The following is a 22,078-nucleotide window of genomic DNA, read 5'->3' on the forward strand; positions in this document are numbered from 1 at the left end:
AGCGAGACGTTTCTGTTTTCATAGGTTTTTTTTTTTTTTTTTTTTTTTTTTTTGGTCTGGTCGTGGGGCCTGCACTCTGGGCCTGGGCGCTGTCCCTCAGCTCTTCAGCTCAAGGCTAGCGCTCTACCACTTGAGCCACAGCGCCACTTCTGGCTTTTTCCTTTTTGCTTATGTGGTGTTGAGGAATCGAACCCAGGGCCTCATGCATGCAAGGCAAGCACTCTACCACTGAGCCACCTTCCCAGCCCTGTTTTCATAGGTTTTTTTTTTTTTTTTTGGTCCAGTCGTGGGGCCTGAACTCTGGGCCTGGGCGCTGTCCCTCAGCTCTTCAGCTCAAGGCTAGCGCTCTACCACTTGAGCCACAGCGCCACTTCTGGCTTTTTTCTTTTTGCTTATATGGTGCTGAGGAATCGAACCCAGGGCCTCAGGCTTGCAAGGCAAGCGCTCTACCACTGAGCCACCTTCTCAGCCCTTCATAGGTTTTAATAACCACTTTTGAATTAAAAAATCAGGGAGAGGGGCTGGGTAGGTGGCTCAGCGGTAGATTGCTTGCCTCTCATGCATGAGGCTCTGGCTTTGATTCCTTAGCACCACATAAACAGAAAAGACTGGAAGTGGCACTGTGGCTCAAGTGGTAGAGTGCTAGCCTTGAGCTGAAGAGCTCAGGGACAGTGCCCAGGCCTAGAGTTCAAGCCCTACAACTGACCAAAAAACAAAACAAAAATAATCACAGAGAGGAATAGACAGTGTAGCTTTTATTGAGATCAAATCTGATCAACTTGAAACTGTTTGGTGGACTTGCATGTATGCTTATTAGAACTGTAGCCAGGGGAGTAATTTTACACAAAACTAAGGATAATTAACTTCTTATGGCAGTGGTGAGGTTCTATATTGTTGGGTAGTGGATTCAGGAGTGTCTTGCCTCTTTACAGCAACTTGGTGATTTTTGTGTAACATATTATAATTTAAAAAATTATCACTGGCTCTGGTGGCTTACGCCTGTAATCCTAGCTACTCAGGAGGCTGAGATTTCAGGATCAAGGTTCAAAGCTAGCCCAGGCAGGAAAGTCTGAAACTCTTACCTTCAGTTAACCATCAGAAAACTGGACATAGTGCTGTGGCTCAAGTGGTAGAGTGCTAACCTTGAGCTGAAGAGCTGGAGGACAGCACCCAGGCCCAGGCCCAGGCCCAGAGTTCAGGCCCCACAACTGACAAAAAAAAAAGAAACTGAAGGAAAATGAAAAGATTTTTTTTTGTTGTTGTTGGTTGTGGGGCCTGGGTCTAGGCGCAGTCCCCCAGCTCTTTAGCTCAAGGCTAGTGCTCTACCACTTGAGACACAGTGAGCACTCCCGGCCTTTTCTGCTTATGTGGTGCTGAGGAATCGAACCCGAGGGCCTCATGCATGCAAGGCAAGTGCTCTACCACTGAGCCACCTTCCCAGCCCTCCTTCAGTTTCTTTTTATATTTTGAAATATTACTAACATTTCTCTTGATGAGTATTTTTACTTTTACAAAAATTTGAACAAATGTTGAATTACTTAATTCAGCCTTGATGATTTTTATTTTTCCTGGCAGCTAGCATTGGATATGTGGAGGAAATTGATGGTTGAACCTCTTCAGACCATCCTTATCCGAATGCTGCTTCGAGAAATTAAAAAGTGAGTCTTGGTATTTATCTTTTCTAAGTTTGTTCTACTTGGCTGTTTGATACAAAGTTTAAAAATAATACATAGTTAACATGGCTACTGAATGGACTTAAGCCTTGTTTATTGTAATGAGTAGATTGTAATGAATAAAACAACCTCATGCCACTCTTAAAGTTTTTTGAATCTTTTTCCTTAATTTTGGCATGTTTTTGGCTCTTCACACATAGCTTAATATTCATAGTAAAGAAATAGGTTTCTGAAGGAAACAACTTCAGTCCTGAAACCTCTAATGTCTTCAAGAAGTGAGATTGCTATGTTTGGGTACATCCTCTCAGTTTAAGGCCCAATGATGATTAACTATTTAGGAAAACACTTTCTTCTAGTTACTTGATGTTTGTTAGCTTGAACTTTAGACTCATTGCCTTGTCTTTGATTGGGGAGGTTATCATTGGAGAATTTTTAGTCATGGCTCAGAAAGGTTGACTCTTTGTGTAATTGCTGTGTGACGATGATCGGGCATATGACAGTTTTCCTGTGAAGTCCCAGAATATGTTTGGATCAGTTCTTATCTGGTAAAACCCTGTCCTCCCCCTGAAGCCATCCTCATTCTAGGAATTCATACTGTACCACTTGAGCCATAACCAGTCTTAATATAGGGCTTATCTAGAGAATTATTGCAGTGTGCCAAATGCCACTCCTTGGGGATGTGCTTCCTTCAGCAGGTCAGATGTGGAGAGGCTTTTAACATGAGAGGTAATTTGTCAAGTCTTAATACAGGACTCCATGTAGGAAGGAATTAAGCATACACACAGTATAAATAGAACTGATAAGAAACTTTTTTTTTTCCCTTTGGGTGTGGTGGGCCTGAATTCTGGGCCTGGGCACTCAGCTCTTCAGCTCAAGGCAAGCGCTCTACCGCTGAGCCACCTTCCCAGGTGCTTGCACCTCTTAATGGCCTCTATCCTCTTGGATCTGCAGTTAGGCTGAACACATTCAAGCCTCAGCAGGATGTTCTTGGTGGTTTTAGCCTTCTTTTGGATTATTGGTTTTGCCTGCCATAGCCGCTATGCTTCCCATCCTAATACCTCTTCCCTTGGGCATACAGGGAATCTTTGTCTTCTTTTTTATTTTTTATTTTTGGTCCAGTCGTGGGGCCTCAACTCTGGGCCTGGGTGCTGTCCCTCAGCTCTTCAGCTCAAGGCTAGCACTCTACCACTTGAGCCACAGTGCCACTTCCGGCTTTTTTCTTTTTGCTTATGTGGTACTGAGGAATCGAACCCAGGGCCTCACGCATGCAAGGCAAGCGCTCTACCACTGAGCCACCTTCCCAGCCCATCTTTGTCTTTTTGTACTGATCACTTAATGAGGCTGGTGCTTACCACACTTCTTATACGAAGTCCTGGTTTGGGGTACATTGACTATTTTTGAGGTAGAGCTGTCAAGTGACTCAGAGCACACATGATATGTGCCTCACATCACCCTGAGGAAAAGCCATTTTACTTTTTAAGGCCTTTAGTGTTTTTTTTTAAATTATTGTGGGAGATGAATGAAATTCATTAAATAGAAGAAAGTAGGTATATTGCCAGTTGCAATGAAAAAGGAATTCCTTATATACTATTGGAACACTTGTTTGTTACGTTAAATGGATTCAAAATATTCTATATAATAACTTTCTAATGTTCTTTGGCCAAAAATTATAATGAAGTTCTTTCTTTCTCTCTGAATTTGTAACAATATGAAATACATTCCTGTTACTATTTTTTGAGGGCTTTTGTGTGTGTGTGTGTGTGTAATTATTTAAGGTGTTTATTATAAAATGAAATGAATCCTAGCTACTCAAGAGACTGGAATCTGAAGATCATGTTTCAAAGTCAGCCTGGACAGGAAACCCCGTGAGACTCTTATCTCCAATTAACCACTCAGTAAACTGGAAGTAGCATTGTAGCTCAAGTGGTAGAGTGGTCACCTTGAGGTGAAGAGCTGAGGGACAGCGCCCAGGCCCAGAGTTCAAGCCCCACAACCAACAACAACAACAAAAAAGAAGGCCATACAATAATAATGTAGAGCATAATGAATTATTGTAAGGAGAATACTGCTACATCTACTATCCTGGTCAAGAAGTAGATTCATTCCAGCCATGCTACAACTTCTCTCCATCCTTTCTTCAAATGTACCCTTTAATTAGTCTGATTTTTACGGTAGCTGTTTTGTTTTGTTTTGTTTTGTTTTGAGTATTATTACCTACAAGTACATTCCTAGGTTCTGTGGTTTAGACTTACTGATATTTTTTCAAAAACAAAAAACCCAAAACATCCCTTTAAGATCTTCTATTCAACAGGTTTCCTTTCTGTCCCTTTTCCCCAGTGTAATTGTTGGTACCTTCTGACTTTCCTACCACCTCTGTTTTGCTGATTGCAAATGTGAGGCATAGCTTAATGTATTTCTTTGTGCTGTGTTTTCTGGAGTTTGAAGGCTTTTTCAGACTCAGATTTCATCCTTCTTGCAAGATTATAAATGATGTTATGTTCTCCTGTAATACCAGATTTTTCAGTCTTTATTCTTCTTTCCCTCTGTTTTTCCTATCTCCTTTCCACCCGTTCTCCTAGTGTTTTGCCTATGCCAGGCATGTTCTTTGTTACTTTTCATGTTAACAGCCATTGATGCTCAATCCTAACATCAACTGACTCTTCTTCTTCTTCTTCTTCTTTTTTTTTTTTTTTTTTTTTGCCAGTCCTGGGCTTTGCACTGAACTCTGAGCTTAAGTGCTGTCCTTAAACCTTTTTGCTAAATGCTAGCACTCTACCACTTGAGCCACAGTTCCACTTTGGGCTTTTTGGTGATAGTCTCATGGACATGCTTGACTAGGCTGGTTTCTAACCATGATCCTCAGATCTCAGCCTCCTGAGTAGGTAGGATTACTGGCATGAGACCAGTGCCTAGCATCAAGTGACTTTTGAGGTCTATAAAATGGTATAAAATTATAATCCTATCTTAAAATTTTGTTTTTTGCCCATTCTTGGGCTTGAACTCAGGGCTTGGACACTGTCCCTGAGCTTCTTTTGCTCAAGGCTAGCACTCTACCACTTGACTCACAGCACCACTTTCAGCTTAGTGTGGTACTGAAGAATAGAACCCAGAGCTTTATGAATGCTAGGCAAACACTCTACTACTAAGCTACATTCCCAGCCCAAGTCTTGGGCTTTAAACTAGGAGTCTGGGCACTGTTCATGAGGCAGACAGTCTACCACTAAGCCACATTCCCAGCCTAATCCTGTCATTTTACCACTTAGTTATAAACAGATACCAATGCCCTCATCTACTATTACAATTGCCTACCCAGTGGTAAAGTGCAGCTAAGAAAGGAAAAGCACCTGCTTATTTCATTTCTCTTCTTAGACTTACACATTTGGTAAGCTGATTTTGATTTTAAGTCTTATTTGTTATGGCTTACATTGTTTCTCCTTGGCTCATTGGGGCCAGAGTCTTTCTGATGTGATCCTACTCATCTCTGATAATTGTCTTGCTATCTGGTAGGTCAGGATGTTCCACACATATCTTGGACATTTTCTTCCATGGACCTGCTAACATCTTCTCAGTAAAAGAAAATTAGTCTAAGGCCGGGTGCTGGTGGCTCACACCTGTAATCCTAGCTACTCAGGAGGCTGAGATCTGAGGATCACGGTTTCAAAGCCAGCCTAGGCAGGGAAAGTCTGAGAGACTCTTATCTCCAATAAACTACCCAGAAAACCATAAGTGGCACTGTGGCTCAAGTGGTAGAGCGCTAGTTTTGAGCTGAAGAGATGAGGGACAGCGCCCAGGCCTAGAATTCAAGTCCCACACCAACAAAAAAAAAAAAAAAAAATTAGTCTAAATATACAAGTGATAGAAAATGCATTCTTAAAGAACTGAATATTCCAGGATCTTTTCTCTTTTCATAGTTATCTGTTAATATTCCACACTTTTTCTTATGAATTTTTATATCTCTGTGTAGAAAAGACAATTTTTTTAAGTATTCTTTTTTTCTGTCCTCGTATAGTGTACTGTATTGCAAAACTATTCAATAACACAGCTAATTTTTCTGTTAGTATGTGACAATCTACTTAATTTCTTTTAGAAACTGCTAATATTTCTTTCTTTTTTTTTTTGGTCCGTTGTGGGGCTTGAACTCTGGGCCTGGGTGCTGTCCCTGCACTCTTCAGCTCAAGGCAAGTGCTCTACCACTTGAGCCACAGAGCCACTTCCGATTTTCTAGTGGTTTTTATTGGAGATCAGAGTTTCATGGACTTTTCTGCCCGAGCTGGCTTTGAACTGTGATCCTCAGATCTCAGCCTCCTAAGTAGCTAGGATTATAGACATGAACCACCGGTGCCCAGCAGAAACTGCTAATATTTCTAATACTTGGTATGGTTACATCTTTTTTTTTTTTTTTTTTTGGTCCGGTCGTGGGGCCTGAACTCTGGGCCTGGGCGCTGTCCCTCAGCTCTTCAGCTCAAGGCTAGCGCTCTACCACTTGAGCCACAGCGCCACTTCCGGCTTTTTTCTTTTTTTTGCTTATGTGGTGCTGAGGAATCGAACCCAAGGCCTCAGGCATGCAAGGCAAGCGCTCTACCACTGAGCCAACTTCCCAGCCCCTGGTTACATCTTTTGTGCATGCGTGTGTGTGTGCGTGCGTGCGTGCGTGCGTGCGTGCGTGCGTGCGTGCGTGCGTGTGTGTGTGTGTGTGTGTGTGTGTGTGTGTGTGTGTGTATTCATACTTGGGCTTGGACTCAGGATCTGGACTCTGTCTCTTAGCTACTCTCAAGGCTACTCTTCTATGACTTGAGCCACAGCTTCACTTCTGGCTTTTTTTTTGGATAGTTATTTGGAAGTTATATTCTTATAGACATTCCTGTCTGGGCTGGCTCTGAGTAGCTAGAATTATAAGCTTAAGCCATCAGTGCCCAGCTGGTTACATCTTATTTTATTAGTTTTTCTCTTAGTGATGGGTGTTAGTGTGTTTCCTATTTCACCCCTAGTACAGCTCTTGCTTCTGTTGGGCACCACTCAGGAATTTGAGGACAGAGTATGTCTATTTAGAACATTGTCAGCTTGCCCTATTCTTCTCAAGTAAGTTCCTGCTTAATCACCCATACTAGATACTACAGATTTCACTAATCTAAGAAGAAAAATGTTCCATGATTTCTTCGAGCTATTTTTTTTTTATGCAGAAATGGAGAACCCAGCTGCTATCTCAGACAGTTACCCCCTTCCCCCACAACAGTCTCTAGGCATAGAGGCTTCCCATTCCTTCTGGAGCAACACTGTCTGGTTCAGTGTGAGCAGATAGCACTCTAGCTCTATGCGCAGCTACAGAGACCTGTTAGTTCTCCTGAGCACTAGCTTTGTTCGAGTATATGCCACTTCTTGCCTTTCTCCTCCCCTCTTTTCTTACTCTCTCATCATAGTAGTTCTTTTCCTTGTACATTTGGTCTACAGTTGATATTTGTTCTCTAATCCTCTTTCCATCTTTTCCCCAATTTTGGCAAGTCTAAAGGCTAATAGTAACAATAGAAAGTTAATGTCTTTGGTATTTTGGTGAATTAATCACCTTGAATAGTATAAATACTTTAACAGTCAATTCTCTCAATCCATAAATATAGGATGTCTTTTCAGTTTTTGTGTTCAAATTTCTTTCATAAATGTGTCCTATCATTTTCATTACAGATGTCTTTTACCTCTTTGGTAAAGTTATTCCTAGGTATTTTATTTTTAAAGCTATTGTAAAAATGGGATTGTGTTCTTGATTTCTCATTTAGGTAATTCATTATTGTCATACAACAATACTACTGAAACATGTTAATTTTGTATCCTATAAGTTTGCTGATTTCCAACTGAATTGCTGAATTGCTCCTGTTCCCTCTCCTTCCTTCAGCACTGGAGTCTGTAACTGGAGTCTGTAACCCTGCTAAGAAAACACTGTACCACTTGTCACATCCCTGCTCATGATTTCTTCTACTTTTTTTTTTTTAATCCAAATTTGGATGCCCTTTATTTCACTCCCTGGTTGGCACTTCTAATAAATGTGGTAGAGTAAGCATTTTTATTTTGTTCCAGATCCTTTTTTTTTTTTTTTTTGGTCGGTTGTGGGGCCTGAACTCTGGGCCTGGGCGCTGTCCCTCAGCTCTTCAGCTCAAGGCTAGCGCTCTACCACTTGCACCACAGCACCACTTCCGGCTTTTTTCTTTTTGGTTATGTGGTGCTGAGGAATCGAACCCAGGGCCTTGAGCATGCAAGGCAAGCGCTCTACCACTGAGCCACAGTGCCACTTGTGGCTTTTTCTGCTTATGTGGTGCTGAGAAAGCAAACCCAGAGCCTCATGCATGCAAGGCAAGGACTCTACCACTGAGCCACCTTCCCAGCCCTTGTTTCAGATCTTAAGAGTAGAAGCTTTCAGCTTTGCCTCATTCATTATAATGATACTTGTTGGCTCATTATAAGGGACCTTCACTATGATAGTTTTTGTGCCAGTACTGGGGCTTAAATTCAAGGCCTCACATTCTTGCTTGGCCTCACATTCTTCCTCTGTCACTTCCAGCCAAACCTCCACCTCCACTTCCCCTTTGTCATGTTGAGGTGGTGAAATTCAAGTATCCTTTGAGCTCATATCCACCTTTTTTTTTTTCTTCTTCTTCTTTTTTGTCCATCTTGGGGCTTGAAATCAGGGCCTGGGCGCTTTCCCTGAGCTCTTTTGCACAAAGTTAGTACTCTACCACTTTGAGCCACAGCTCTACTTCCAGTTTTCTGGTGGTTAATTGGAGATAAGAGTCTCCTGGATTTTCTGCCCAGGCTGCTTTGAACTATAATTCTCATATCTCAGCCTTCTGAGTAGCTAGGATTACAGGTGAAAGCCACCAGCTCCTGGCACATATAGTTAGTTATTAAGCTTTAAAAGAACTATCACTTTATTAATGCTATACTTTTACAAACCTTTTAACTCGTTAAATTGTTTCTGATAAGTTAACTGGAACATAAATTGTTTTGAAGTTTCTTGCCTGTAGGATTAAGTCAGTGATAAATTAAACAACCATAAAGGGTCATTCTTTGGTATTTTTCTGTAGATAGTTGTGTTCTAAAGAGTATTTTGTGTTGTACTTTCTTTTAGTGACCGTGGCGGAGAAGACCCAAACCAGAAAGTAATCCATGGGGTTATTAACTCCTTTGTTCATGTTGAACAGTATAAGAAAAAATTTCCCTTAAAGGTAAAAAGCCTTCTTCCTTTAAAAACCACAAAAAAACCCCAGACTTTTACTTTCTTAAACTGCTTGTCTATTTTTGTCCTAACAATTTTGATTGATTTATTCAGTTTTATCAGGAAATCTTTGAGTCTCCCTTTCTGATTGAAACAGGAGAGTATTATAAACAAGAAGCTTCAAATTTGTTACAAGAATCAAATTGCTCACAGTATATGGAAAAGGTAAGACATCAAACATTGTCGTATATTCATCTATTATGTCTAGCAAGATTTTCTTTAACAAAGTTGTCATAGTTAATTTTGAGAGTATTTTTGGTAGAAAGGGTTCTGTTTATTTGCTCTTTAGCTCTGAGATAAAGTTAACATACATTGATTGATAAATCTATTGATATATCATTGCTCATATGATAGCATTTTCCTGAGAAAAGTTCAACTTTAGTTTTCTGCATGGTTTATATATACTTTTTGAGAAGACATATAATCTGGCTTATTTGTCCCTAAAGTTAAGTAGCATATGTGCATATACTTGACAAAATAATAACTGGATTTTGTATTTAGCGATTTGCTTAGGATATCAGGTAAGTATAGAAGCTATGTGTTTGGATTTTTGTCTTTAAAGCAGAAGGAGCCACAAGTGGTAGAGTTCTGGCCTTGAGCAAAAAAAGCTCAGGGATAGTGTCCAGGCCCTGAGTTTAAGCCCCAGGACTGGCAAAAAAATAAATAAAAATAGAAGTAGAAGGAGCCAGTGCTGGTGGCTCACACCTATAATCCCAGGCACTCAGGAGGATGGTGGTTTGAATCCAGCCTCGGCAGAAAAGTCCCCATAAGACTCTTATTTCCAATTCACCACTCAAAAACTGGAGCTAGAGCTGTGGCTCAAAGTGGCAAAGTGCTAGCCTTGAGCAAAAGAGCTCAGGGACAGCACCCAGGCCCTGAGTTCAAGCCCCACAACTGCCAAAAAAAAGTAGAAGGAAAAATGAGAGGGTAAATAAGATAATTCTAGATACTCAGATAAATCAACCTTGGATCTTCTAAGGTTTTGGAAAGCTGAGTAATACTTAAACTGAAACTTTAATTTTGATCACTATACTTTATAGTGATCACTATACTTTATAGTGTGTATGAGTTTTTCTTAGTAAAAATTATGTCATATGTTTTCTTTTTCTTTCTTTTCTTTTTATTTTTTTGGTCGGTCATGGGTTTGAACTCTGAGCCTGGGTGCTGTCCCTCAGCTCTTCAGCTCAAGGTTAGCACTCTACCACCACTTGAGCTACCGTTCCACTTCTGGTTTTCTGGTAGTTTATTGGAGATAATTGTTTCACAGCTTTTCCTGCCCGGGCTGGCTTTGAATTGTGATCCTCAGATCTCAGCCTCCTGAGTAGCTAGGATTACAGGTGTGAGCCACTGGCACCCAGATTTCTTTTCTTTTCTTTTCTTTTCTTTTCTTTTCTTTTCTTTTCTTTTCTTTTCTTTTCCTTCTTCCTTCCTTTCTTCTTTTCTTTTTCTTTTTCTTTTTTTTTTTGTGCTGGTCCTGGGGCCACAGCTCCATTTCCAGCGTTTTGGGGTTTAATTGGAGGTAAGAGTCAAGAGTCTCTTGAACTTTCTTTTTTTTTTTTTGGTCCGGTCATGGGGCCTGAACTCTGGGCCTGGGCGCTGTCCCTCAGCTCTTCAGCTCAAGGCTAGTGCTCTACCACTTAAGCCACAGTGCCACTTCCGGATTTTTTTCTTTTTGCTTACGTGGTGCTGAGGAATCGAACCCAGGGCCTCGAGCATGCAAGGCAAGCGCTCTAGCACTGAGCCACCTTCCCAGCCCTCTCTTGAACTTTCTACTGGAGCTGGCTTCAAACTGTGATCCTCAGATCTCAGCCTTCTGTATAGCTAGGATTACAGTTGTGAGCCACTGGAACCTGCACATCAGATTTTTTAAATAGGCTTTTCATCCAAGTGTTAAGGGTTCAAACATTTTATTATCAGATGCTTTGTTAGTTAATTTAATCAAGAAGGTATGATAAGGGCTGGGAAGTTGGCTCAGTGGTAGAGCGCTTGCCTTGCATGTCTGAGGCCCTGGGTTTGATTCCTCAGCACCGCCTAAGCAAAAAGAAAAAAGCTGGAAGTGACGCTGTGGCTCAAGTGGTAGAGCGCTAGCCTTGAGCTGAAGAGCTGAGGGACCGCGCCCAAGCCCAGAGTTCAGGCCCCACAACCAGACCCCCCCCCCAACAAAAAAACCAAAACAAACAAAGAAGATATGATAATATTGTAAATGGGCTAGCTGTCCTATAGTTCCCATAGAACATAGGTCAGGAATCCTCAATGCTTCCCAGGTGCTGGTGCTTAGTCCTCAAAGTCCATTTTCAGAAATCCATTTCCTGCCTTATCACTCCATAGCTCTGGATGGTGTCAAATCATCTGGAACCTTTTCCCTATCCATTAAGTACAGGTTACACTAAGTCGTTGGTTCTTAGCACTTAGGTTTTATTTAATTTTCAGACCTTATTAAAGTTTCTAGATCTAATCCTAAAGTTTACATACATATTGTCCATGGTACATACAGAGCTTGTATGTATATCAGTGACCAAAAAGATTGTTGGCAAATGGTGAAAGCACTCTAGATGTTTTAGCTCAGTGTAGAATAGTGAACCTGCTTTATTCATTGCTTTATTACATGCCAAATATAGTAAAATAAAGTAGTAATAATAAATAAAATTTGAAAACAAAAATTCCCATGCTTCCATGGCCCAGTTGGTGCAGAGAAACTCTATCCTAAGTTATCATCAGTTATGTTTGAATCATTATTGATTTCTTCAGTGTTACCCTGCCCTTCATTTTGTGAAAACCTGCCCCCTTGGAAGCAAATGGTACCCAAAAAGCACATGAAAGTTATCACAATCCTCTCAAGCCAAAAGGAGTACATAGTATGCTTAATTAAAATAATAAAGTGAAAATTTAAGACTTATTGAAAGGGAGTATGTCTTTTGTTGAAGTGGGGTATGGGACTAATGAGTCAAGCATCCATTGGTGATAAAGAACATGAAATAAGGCCTAGGCTTTTTTGATGAGCAATATTAATTGGAACAGCTGCAATTTTTTTTTTTTTCTTGGTCGGTCATAGGGTTTGAACTCTGGGCCTGGACACTGTCCCTCGGCTCTTTAGCTCAAGGCTAGCGCTTTATTGCTTCAGCCACAGCACCACTTCCGGCTTTTTCTACTTATGTGGTGCTGAGGAATCGAACTCAGGGTCTCATGCATGCAAGGCAAGCACTCTACCACCAAGCCACCTTCCCAGCCCCCCCCCCTTTTTTTTTTTTACAATAATGAAGCCTACTCCATGTTAGTTGAAGTTGTGGATACAGAAATTCCCAGTATATACAGTGTTAGATAAATTTGGGTAATCTAAAGTCCTGAATTCTGCATCTTGAGCATTTGTGGGTTTTTTTCTCAGTGGTAGTATCCTTGGGACTATATACCCACTGATAACAAGGGCCTACTCTATATGTAAAGGTGCATGATAACAACATGGATGAACCTTAAAAATGTTCATTGAAAATAGCCATACTAAAAACAAACATTCCATGATTCCACTTACATGAACTATTAGGCAAATTCATAGAGGCAGAAGATGGGCTAGAGGTTTTCATGGGGAGAGGGTGTGGGTTAGAGTTTCTGTTTGGCATGAGGTAGAAAAGTTTTTAAAATATATGGGATGGAGGCAAACACTGAACGTAGTTAATGCCAATGCATTTCACACTGAAAGGTATTTAAGGAACCCTAGAAATTTTTAATTTGCCACCTTAAGTGTATACCTTTCAATGTGAAATTCCACTTATGGTGGCAAATTAAAAATTTCTAGGGTTCCTTAATTGTCTTTTGTAGCCCAGGCTGACCTTGAACTCAAAACCTGAGAGCTGAAATTACAGACCTGTGCAATATATATATATATATATATATATATATATATATTTAGTGTGATTTTTACATTATTAATAATGTAACATCATAAGCATTGAATTATGTATTTTAAATTGGTAAATGTGTACAAGCTGTGTTAAACTGCTAACAAAGGCAACGGCCATTGAACTAAATTATATTCAGGAAGTCTTTTTTTAAACAGAAAACAGTGGTGAACCATGTATACTTCATGTTAGGAACCTAGAATTCTTAGTATTAATATAGCCTTCCTACTTTCCTTTTTGTTTCTCTTCTTGAGTTTTGGGCTTCCCTGCCACCTGCCAATGGTTTTATAGGTATTTCAAGACTGGCGTTAAGGCAGTGCTTTTCCTTCTGTCATTTTCCTTCACCTACTGTCACATATACTAATTCCTATTGCATTTAGTCAAAATATGTACTTATAATATGCTCTGTATGGGACTGGGAAGGTGGCTCAGTGGTAGGGCGCTTGCCTTGCATGCCTTAGGCCCTGGGTTCGATTCTTCAGCACCACATAAGCAAAAAGAAAAAAGCCAGAAGTGGTGCTGTGGCTCAAGTGGTAGAGCGCTAGCCTTGAGCTCAAAAGCTGAAGGATAGTTCCCAGGCCCAGAGTTCAGGCCCCACGACCGGACCCCCCCCCCCCCCCAAAATATGCTCTGTATGATTGTTAAACTTCTGTTAAGGGCCATTTTAATTTTTCAGATGAAACATGGTGAATATCTAGACATTTAATTTCTATGACTTCAACACTGAGCATTCCTTGTAGGGTAACAAGATGGCACAGAAAAGACAGGAAAGTGTTCTCTTCCTCAGTCTCCTTTTCCTTTGGACATTTCCAAGAATGATGACCCCCTCAAAATATCACAATTTCCTGGTCCAACAAGCAGTAGTGTCCAAAGGGTCATGTGTACATTGTTTCTAGGGACCAATTTTAACAGAGGTCTTGATTGGTATGTGTGATTGAATATACTTCAACTTTAAAAAACTTTTAAACTCAAATCTTTAGTGTGATAGTTAAGTATAATGCATTTACTGTTTTTATTCCCTTTTTACAAGAAGAGAAATCAAGGTAAAATAGACATGTTAATTTTGTTAATGTAATCAACTTGATGTAAGTTTTCTGGTTTTTTATAAACTTCACTGGCTTTTCTGGTTGCATGGTAGGTTGTCTGATATAATAGGGGATTAACACTGGCAAATGAAGGCAGTTCTTATTTATAAAACTGGTTGATAGCTAGTAGCTTAAGTTTATAAAAAAGCGAATAAGGGCTGGGAAGGTGGCTCAGTGGTAGAGCGCTTGCCTTGCATGCCTGAGGCCCTGGGTTCGATTCCTCAGCACCACATAAGCAAAAAGAAAAAAGCCACAAGTGGCACTGTGGCTCAAGTGGTAGAGCGCAAGCCTTGAGCTGAAGAGCTGAGGGACAGCGCCCAGGCCCAGAGTTCAGGCCCCACGGCCGGACCCAAAAAAAAAAAAGTGAATAATTTGTAGATTGTCAGCTTAACAAGGTTCTGTAATTTGTTACCTTTGCTGTATTTTAATAAGCATTAAAATTTGGCTACTTGGTGTACTTACTGATTTTACACTTTTCCTCTCAGAAAAACTTACTAGTTCATGAATGTAAGAATGTATTTCTTTAGGTTCTAGGTAGATTAAAAGATGAAGAAATTCGATGTCGAAAATACTTAAATCCAAGTTCATATACTAAAGTGATCCATGAATGTCAACAAAGAATGGTAGCAGACCACTTACAGTTCTTACATGCGGAGTGTCATAATATCATTCGGCAAGAGAAAAAAAATGGTAAGCGATGCTAACGTAAGTGTGACTCTAGTGTATTTTAAGAGATTATTCTGAATAAACATTTTCAAAGATGTGTTCTGATGGCACTTGAGCCACAGCACCACTTCCGGCTTTTTTCTTTTTGCTTATGTGGTGCTGAGGAATTGAACCCAGGGCCTCAGGCATGCAAGGCAAGCGCTCTACCACTGAGCCACCTTCCCAGCCCCTGTCCATGAGATTCTTATCTCAAATAAACCCCCAGAAAACTGGAAGTGGCACTGTGATTCAAGTGATAGAGCGCTAGCCTTGAGATGAAGAGCTCAGGGACAGTGCCCAGGCCCAGAATTGAAGCCCCGCAGTGGACAAAAAACAAGAAAAAAAGATTCTTTTTTTTTTTTTTTTGTCTGTCGGTCGTGGGGCTTGAACTCTGGGCCTGGGCGCTGTCCCTCAGCTCTTCAGCTCAAGGCTAGTGCTCTACCACTTGAGCCACAGCGCCACTTGCGGCTTTTTTTTTCTTTTTGCTTATGTGGTGCTGAGGAATCGAACCCAGGGTCTCATGCATGCAAGGCAAGCCCTCTACCACTGAACCACCTTCCCAGCCCATTGTTAGTGATTTATAGACTTAGCCTAGGGCAGTTTTAATTTGCTCCAGCTTGTATCTTGTTCTTTTCAGACCAAGTTCAATGAAGATGAAGAGATGCTGGTACAAGAACAGGCAGATAGGCCAGTGAAATAAAATAGAGTCTAGAAGTGGCCTGTACATGTGTAACACTTGTTTTGTTTTGTTTTGTTTTGGGTCCGTTCATGTGGCCTGAACTCTGAGCTTGGGCGCTGTCCCTCAGCTCTTCAGCTCAAGGCTAGCGTTCTACCACCTGAGCCACAGCGCCACTTCGGCTTTTTTCTTTTCGCTTATGTGGTGCTGAGGAATCGAACCCAGGGCCTCATGCATGCAAGGCAAGTGCTCTACCACTGAGCCACCTTCCCAGCCCACGTGTAGCACTTGTTAAAGACCAAAGTGGCCCTGTGGGGCAGTGTATGTAAGTCTTCGAACACAGTTCTGAGTCCATTTGGGGAAAAAAAAAAAAAGAGAAGACATTCAGTCTTCATCTTAGATATCATATCTGTCTGTCTTGTCTGTGATACTGAGGCCTGAACTCATGTCCTGAGCTTGCTTTCTAGGCAAGTGCTTTACCATTTAATAACTGCAATTCATCACCAATAATGTGGGTCTTGTGACCTAAATGTAAAGGTAAAATATTAACATTGAGGAAAGTTTCTTCCTAACCTTAAAGTAGGGGAAGATATTTTAAGTATAGTACAGAAAATACCACTGGACCAGATTGGTCCAATGTTCTACGTTAAAATGAAAAATGTGTGGCTTTTTGTGGGGCCTGAACTCTGGGTCTGGGTGCTCTACCTCAGCTCTTCAGCTCAAGGCTAGCGCTCCACCACTTGAGCCAGAGTGCCACTTCTGGTTTTCTGAGTGGTTTATTCCTGCCCAGGCTGGCTTTGTATCACGATCCTCAGATCTCAGCCTCCTGAGTAGCTAGTATTACAGGTATGAGCCACTGATGCAGATACCCTGAAATCTTACAGGAAGGAATAGGAGAAACTCATAGGGCTCCTTAGCGCAGGCTGAAATTTTCTTTTTTTTATTTTTTTGTCGGTGGTGGGGTCTGAACTCTGGGCCTGGTCACTGTGCCTCAGTGTTTCAGCTCAAGCTAAGCTCTACTACTCGAGCCACAGCGCCACTGCTTATGTGGTGCTGAGGAATTGAACTAGGACCTCATGCTTTTGAGGCAAGCACTCTACCACTGAGCCAACTTCCCAGCTCACATGTGGCTCTTTAAAGACCACAAGGATCACTAGAGCATCAAAAGTTATGGGGTGTGTATTGGGAAGAGGGAGCTAAAGATGTACTTAGTGATAGTGCTTTGCCTAGCATGCATAAGGCCTTAGTTTTGACCCAAGTACCAACAGAAAGAATATATATGTATGTATGTATGTATGTATGTGTATATATGTACATATAGTATATATCTTCTAATATGTATCCATATAATATATGTATATGTATATATGACTGAGAAGGACTTATATCCAGAATCTAAAATTGTCATAGTTTGAACAGATGCTGTAGAACACTGTAGAATAGAAGATACCTAAATGCCAAATATACATGATATACAAAATATGCATAATAAATATACATAAAATATACATGATATTAGAATATTTAAAAATCTCATTAAAATAGGGATATAAAGTCAGGCACCAGTGGCTCACGCCTAGTACTCAGGAGGCTGAGATCTGAGGATCCCCGTTCACCAGCCCAGGCAGGAAATTCCATGAGACTCTTACCTCTAATCACCAGAAAACTGGAAATGACACTGTGGCTCAAGGGGTAGAGCACTAGCTTTGAGCTGAAGAGCTGAGGTACAGTGCCCAGGCACAGAGTTCAAATCCCACAACTGATAAAAAAAAAAAAAAAGAATAGGGATATAAAGCTAGATGATTATGGTTCATGCCTATAATCCTAGCTACTCAGGAGGCTGAGAATAGGAGCATCAGGTTTGGTTTGATACAACCACCTTAAAAACTGTCACCACCAAAGCAGGTAGATGGGTATTTTATGACCCAGAAAATAATTATTATTCACAAAGCCCCTATTCCTACCCTACATGTGTCTGCTTGGGTATAAAAAAGACATATATGGCTGTTCAAAGCAGCATTATTTGTAATAGCCACAAACTTGAAAGCAACACAAATGTCTCATAACAGTAAAATGGATGAAATACAGCATGCAAGTGTGTATTATAGAGGAGTGGAATTAAACTACAGCTAAATATAGCATACACAATCTTTGTAAAATGTTGAGTAAAAGAAACCAGCGGGCTAGGAATATGGCTTAGCGGTAGAGTGCTTGCCTAGCATGTGTGAAGCCCTGGGTTTGATTCTCAATCCCACATACACAGAAAAAGCCAGAAGTGGCACTGTAGCTCAAGTGGTAGAGCGCTAGCCTTGAACACAAAGAGGCTCAAGGACCATCAAAAAACAAAACAAAACAAAAAAAATAGCTATGTGATTATTTGTAGTTCAAGACAGGCAAAATCAATGTGTGATTTAGTATCCACAATAGGGGTTTACCTTTGCCAAGGAGCAGGAGGAATGGCTCGGAGGTACATGAAAGGAATTTCTGGGTGTAGTCTGCTGTGATTACATGGATGCCTTGTGTTCTTTATGGTAAGTTTTTGTTACCTCATGGATAAAGACATTTTAGTGTTTAATAATGGAATTTCTTTTTCCTTAGACATGGCAAATATGTATGTCTTACTTCGTGCTGTGTCCTCTGGCTTACCTCACATGATTCAGGAGCTGCAGAATCATATCCATGATGAGGGTCTCAGAGCAACCAGTACCCTTACTCAGGAAAATGTGAGTTCTATGTAAGGAATGAGAAAGGTTATCTGCTACTCAGATTTATCATAGTATCCTTTTGGCTTTACTGTTTTATAAGATGAAAGAATATGTTTCATCGTATCAACAGATATGTCACTATTGAATGACATTGGCTGCTTCTAGCCATATTGATGTGTTTGTTTCCTTGGCATCTAACTTCACACAAAAATATGTTTTTAGTTTCTCTATAACTGTTTTTCTTGTAAGTGGAAATGAAAACAAATGTTTACTAGTTATTCACAGTGCCTCAAACACTAACCCTCACATCCCTAATACCTTTCTTTGTCAACCACATCCCAAATCTTTTTTTTTTTTTTTTTTTTTTTGTCAGTCATGGGGCTTGAACTCAGGGCCTGAGCTTTTCAGCTCAAGGCTAGCGCTCTATCTCTCTCTTTTTAAAAATTTTTTATTTTTTATTGTGAAAATACTGTACAGAGGGGTTACAATTACATGGGCAAGACAGTGAGTACATTTCTTATCAAGCATTGTAGCCTCCTCCTTTGTTTCCCCTTCCCATCCTCCCTCTCCTCCCCCCCCCCCAGCATTCTCTCTCTTGAGCCACAGCACCACATCTGCTTTTCTGCTAGTTAATTGGAGATAAGAATCTCATGGACTTTCCTGCCTGAACTGGCTTTGAATCAGAGCTCAGCCTCCTGAGTAGCTAGGATTACAAGTGTGAGCCACCAGCTCCCAGCTAAACTTTTGAAATTTTTGAAGCCATTTTAAGTAAAGACATTTCTAAAAGAAAGATAACTGGATATGAAATGTGATTTGGGGTAAAATTAACTCTTAAGTCTTTTCACATCTGACTTTATTCTCGAATTTCTTAAAATTGGTTTTTATACCTTGTATTTCTTATTTTTAGATGCCAACACTATTTGTGGAGTCAGTTTTGGAAGTACATGGTAAATTTGTTCAGTTAATCAACACTGTTTTGAATGGTGACCAGCATTTTATGAGTGCATTGGATAAGGTAACTTTTTAATACATAAGTACTATATATGTATGTAAAAGTCTCATTATTTTACTCTTAGACTTCATGAAATTATTAATAAAGTAAGTGAATTTGTAGTAAACTACCATCTTCTAAAATGCATGCAATATTTTAGTCTCTTTTAGTACTTCTTTTTTGAAAAATTATATTTAGGCTACATTCAGTAGTAATTGAAAGACAAATGTTTGACAGACTTGAAGAATCTTGATGTTCTACATAGAAAATGTACTTGCATGGTTCAAATTTCAGGACTGAGTTATAAAGAATTATATAGAATATGATAATTATGAATATAGTTAGATGAGTCTACTAGTCTACCACTAAAATTTATTATATGGGTGGGTGGTGCATTAGATTTTCATCTGCACTATGGTATCAGGTTTCAGACTGTGATCTTTTTTTTTTTTTTGGTCAGTGGTGGGGCTTGAACTGTCCCTTCAGCTAAAGGCGAATGCTCTACCACTTGAGCCACAGCACCACTTCTGGTTCTCTGGTGGTTAATTGGAGATAAGAGTATCATGGGCTTTCTTGCCCAGGCTGGCTTTGAACTGTAATCCTCAGGTCTCAGTCTCCTGAGTAGCTAGGATTACAGGCTTAAGCTTATGCACTGGTACCCGGCATCAATCTGTGGCTAGAGAATGTGGTAGAGGGAGGCTGTCCTTTTTGTGGTGTCTGGGGAAACGGGTAGGAGTGGGAGGCAAGAGAAGAGGCATGGTCTGGTTACCCTTCCAGGCCACAGCCCCAGTGACATAACTTTCCCCAACAGTGTCACAGGCTGACCAACCAAGCCTGCAGTACACGGCCTTTGGGGGCACTTAGGATCCAAAACAGATCAGGTGGTAATTTGGGACACACAGATTATAGCACCTCTGCTTTCCTCATGGCTAATTACTGACTTGCTTTCTTTTTAGGCCCTTACATCAGTTGTAAATTACAGAGAGCCCAAGTCAGTTTGCAAAGCACCAGAACTGGTAAGTGATGGTTGCTTAAAAGAAATTGTTGGAGCCGGGCGTTGGTGGCTGAAGTCTGTAATCTTAGCTACTTATGGAAATGGTGCTGTGGCTCAAGTGGTAGAACATTCGCCTTGAGCTGAAGAGCTGAGGGACAGTGCCCAAGCCCAGAGTTCAAGCCCCACAACAGACCAAAAAAAAAAAAAAAAAAAGCATGATGTAATCTTAGCTACTCAGGAGACTGAGATCTGAGGATCACAGTTCAAAGGCAAACCAGACAGGAAAGTCTTATCCCTAATAAGCTACCCTAAAAAACTGGAAATGAAGCTGTAGTTCAAGTGGTAGAACACTAGCCTTGAGCAGAGAAGCTTAGGGACACACCTAGGCCCTGAGTACATACCCCAGGACTGACAGCTCAAAAAAAAAAAAAAAAATTGGGGGAAGAACATGGAACAGCATTCAAAATAATTTTTGTGGCATTTTTTAGAAGGTGATTACTTACATCTTACATAAATTGGCATTTATGTAAGAAATGCAATAGGCCCATGTACCTTTCTTAAGAAATAATTAAAGGGGAAAATATTTTATAAAGGTTGGGTTAAAAGTATGTGTTCTTGGAAATAATTTACATTTCCTTTCATGCTAATTTTGTTGGCTTTGAAATCTGAAAGAAAACCTCAAATTTGATCACTTTTGAAGGAAACTTGTTTATAAGTTTGATATAATATTTTCAAGTGTAATTGATCACCATCAAAATTATTATTTCTCTCTGTTTATGGTAACTGTAATTCCAACACTTGTGAGGGTGAGCCAGGCTGATTACAAATTTGCCGTCAGCCTGGGCTACATAGTGAGATCCTGCCTCAAAATAATTATATTACAACAACATTTTAGTGGTCACCAAGGTGTTGAACTATTTCTAGTGTCTTTAAAAATTTAAAAGCTTTTTAAAAATTTACATTGGCATGTATATTTGAAGTTATTATTTTTTTATTTGGTAGTCCTGGAGCTTGAACTCAGGGCCTGGGCACTTTCTCTGTGCTCAAGGCTAGTTAGTGCTCTACCATTTGAGCCACAGCGCTACTTCCAGCTTTACCTGTTTATGTGGTACTGAGGAATTAAACCCAGGCTTCATTAATGCAAGGCAAGTACTCTACCAGTAAGTCACGTTCCCAACCCCCAGTATTAAAATTTTTGAAACAGGCTAGGATAGCAAACCTCATCTTGTTGATCTTATTTTGTATTGTTGCCACTTTGCCTTCTTGGAAGTATGATGTGTCTAAAAGGGTTGTTTGTAAGATTTATTATCAATTTCTATTTTAGCTTGCTAAGTACTGTGACAATTTGCTAAAAAAGTCAGCAAAAGGGATGACTGAGAATGAAGTAGAAGACAAACTCACAAGCTTCATTACTGTTTTCAAATATATTGATGATAAAGATGTTTTCCAAAAGGTAAGGTGTGAAAAGTTTTGATTTGAATTGCTAGTTTTGTTTATTTTTGAAATTATAAAAAGTAATATTTTAAACATACTTTTTCATGTAGTTCTATGCAAGAATGTTGGCGAAACGTCTAATTCATGGGTTATCAATGTCTATGGATTCTGAAGAAGCCATGATCAATAAATTAAAGGTAATATAAACGTTTGTCCTGAAATTATTACACCAACACAGAAATGTCTTCACTGCTGCATGGTAGGGAATAATGGGAAGTAATTCATTAACATGTACAGGTTAAATGTATGATGGTCTGTGTAGGGAATTATGTTCCTGGGGGCATGGCTCAAGTAGTAGAGCACCTGCCTAGCAATACAGGGTCCTAAGTTCAAACCCTGGTACTGGGAAGGCAAAAAAAAAGTGAGGGGGGGCGGCTATGTATTTCCATATATGCTTACACAGAAAAGATCTCCAAGATAATTAGCATTAATTTGAAAATAACTGATTTTACTTATGAATGAATACACTTGTAGTGCAGGTGAATTTGAGTTCATTTTTCTTACACACCAAGAGAAGTAAGTTGATTTCATATTGGCTGTTAGGAAATTTATGTGAAAGTTCTGTTTTTTTTTTTAAAAAATATAATTTTATTATTAATGA

The 22,078-nt window shown here is 40.1% G+C and overlaps 1 protein-coding gene across 4 annotated transcripts in view; it reads left to right on the plus strand.

The window, feature by feature from the left end:
• Cul2 (cullin 2) overlaps positions 1 to 22,078 on the plus strand; it is a 120,608-nt gene that overhangs the window by 44,574 nt on the left and 53,956 nt on the right. For all 4 annotated transcript variants that reach the window (XM_069990652.1, XM_069990654.1, XM_069990651.1 and 1 more), the window contains exons 6-14: positions 1,576 to 1,658; positions 8,788 to 8,884; positions 8,989 to 9,099; positions 14,440 to 14,602; positions 17,892 to 18,016; positions 18,906 to 19,013; positions 19,946 to 20,005; positions 21,308 to 21,436; positions 21,528 to 21,614. In XM_069990652.1, the coding sequence (XP_069846753.1) occupies positions 1,576 to 1,658; positions 8,788 to 8,884; positions 8,989 to 9,099; positions 14,440 to 14,602; positions 17,892 to 18,016; positions 18,906 to 19,013; positions 19,946 to 20,005; positions 21,308 to 21,436; positions 21,528 to 21,614 (963 nt within the window). The remainder of the gene's footprint in view (positions 1 to 1,575; positions 1,659 to 8,787; positions 8,885 to 8,988; positions 9,100 to 14,439; positions 14,603 to 17,891; positions 18,017 to 18,905; positions 19,014 to 19,945; positions 20,006 to 21,307; positions 21,437 to 21,527; positions 21,615 to 22,078) is intronic.

This window comes from Dipodomys merriami, unplaced genomic scaffold (genome assembly GCF_024711535.1).
Source record: "Dipodomys merriami isolate MVZ:Mamm:240054 unplaced genomic scaffold, mDipMer1.0.p SCAF_4, whole genome shotgun sequence".
Taxonomy (NCBI): domain Eukaryota; kingdom Metazoa; phylum Chordata; class Mammalia; order Rodentia; family Heteromyidae; genus Dipodomys; species Dipodomys merriami.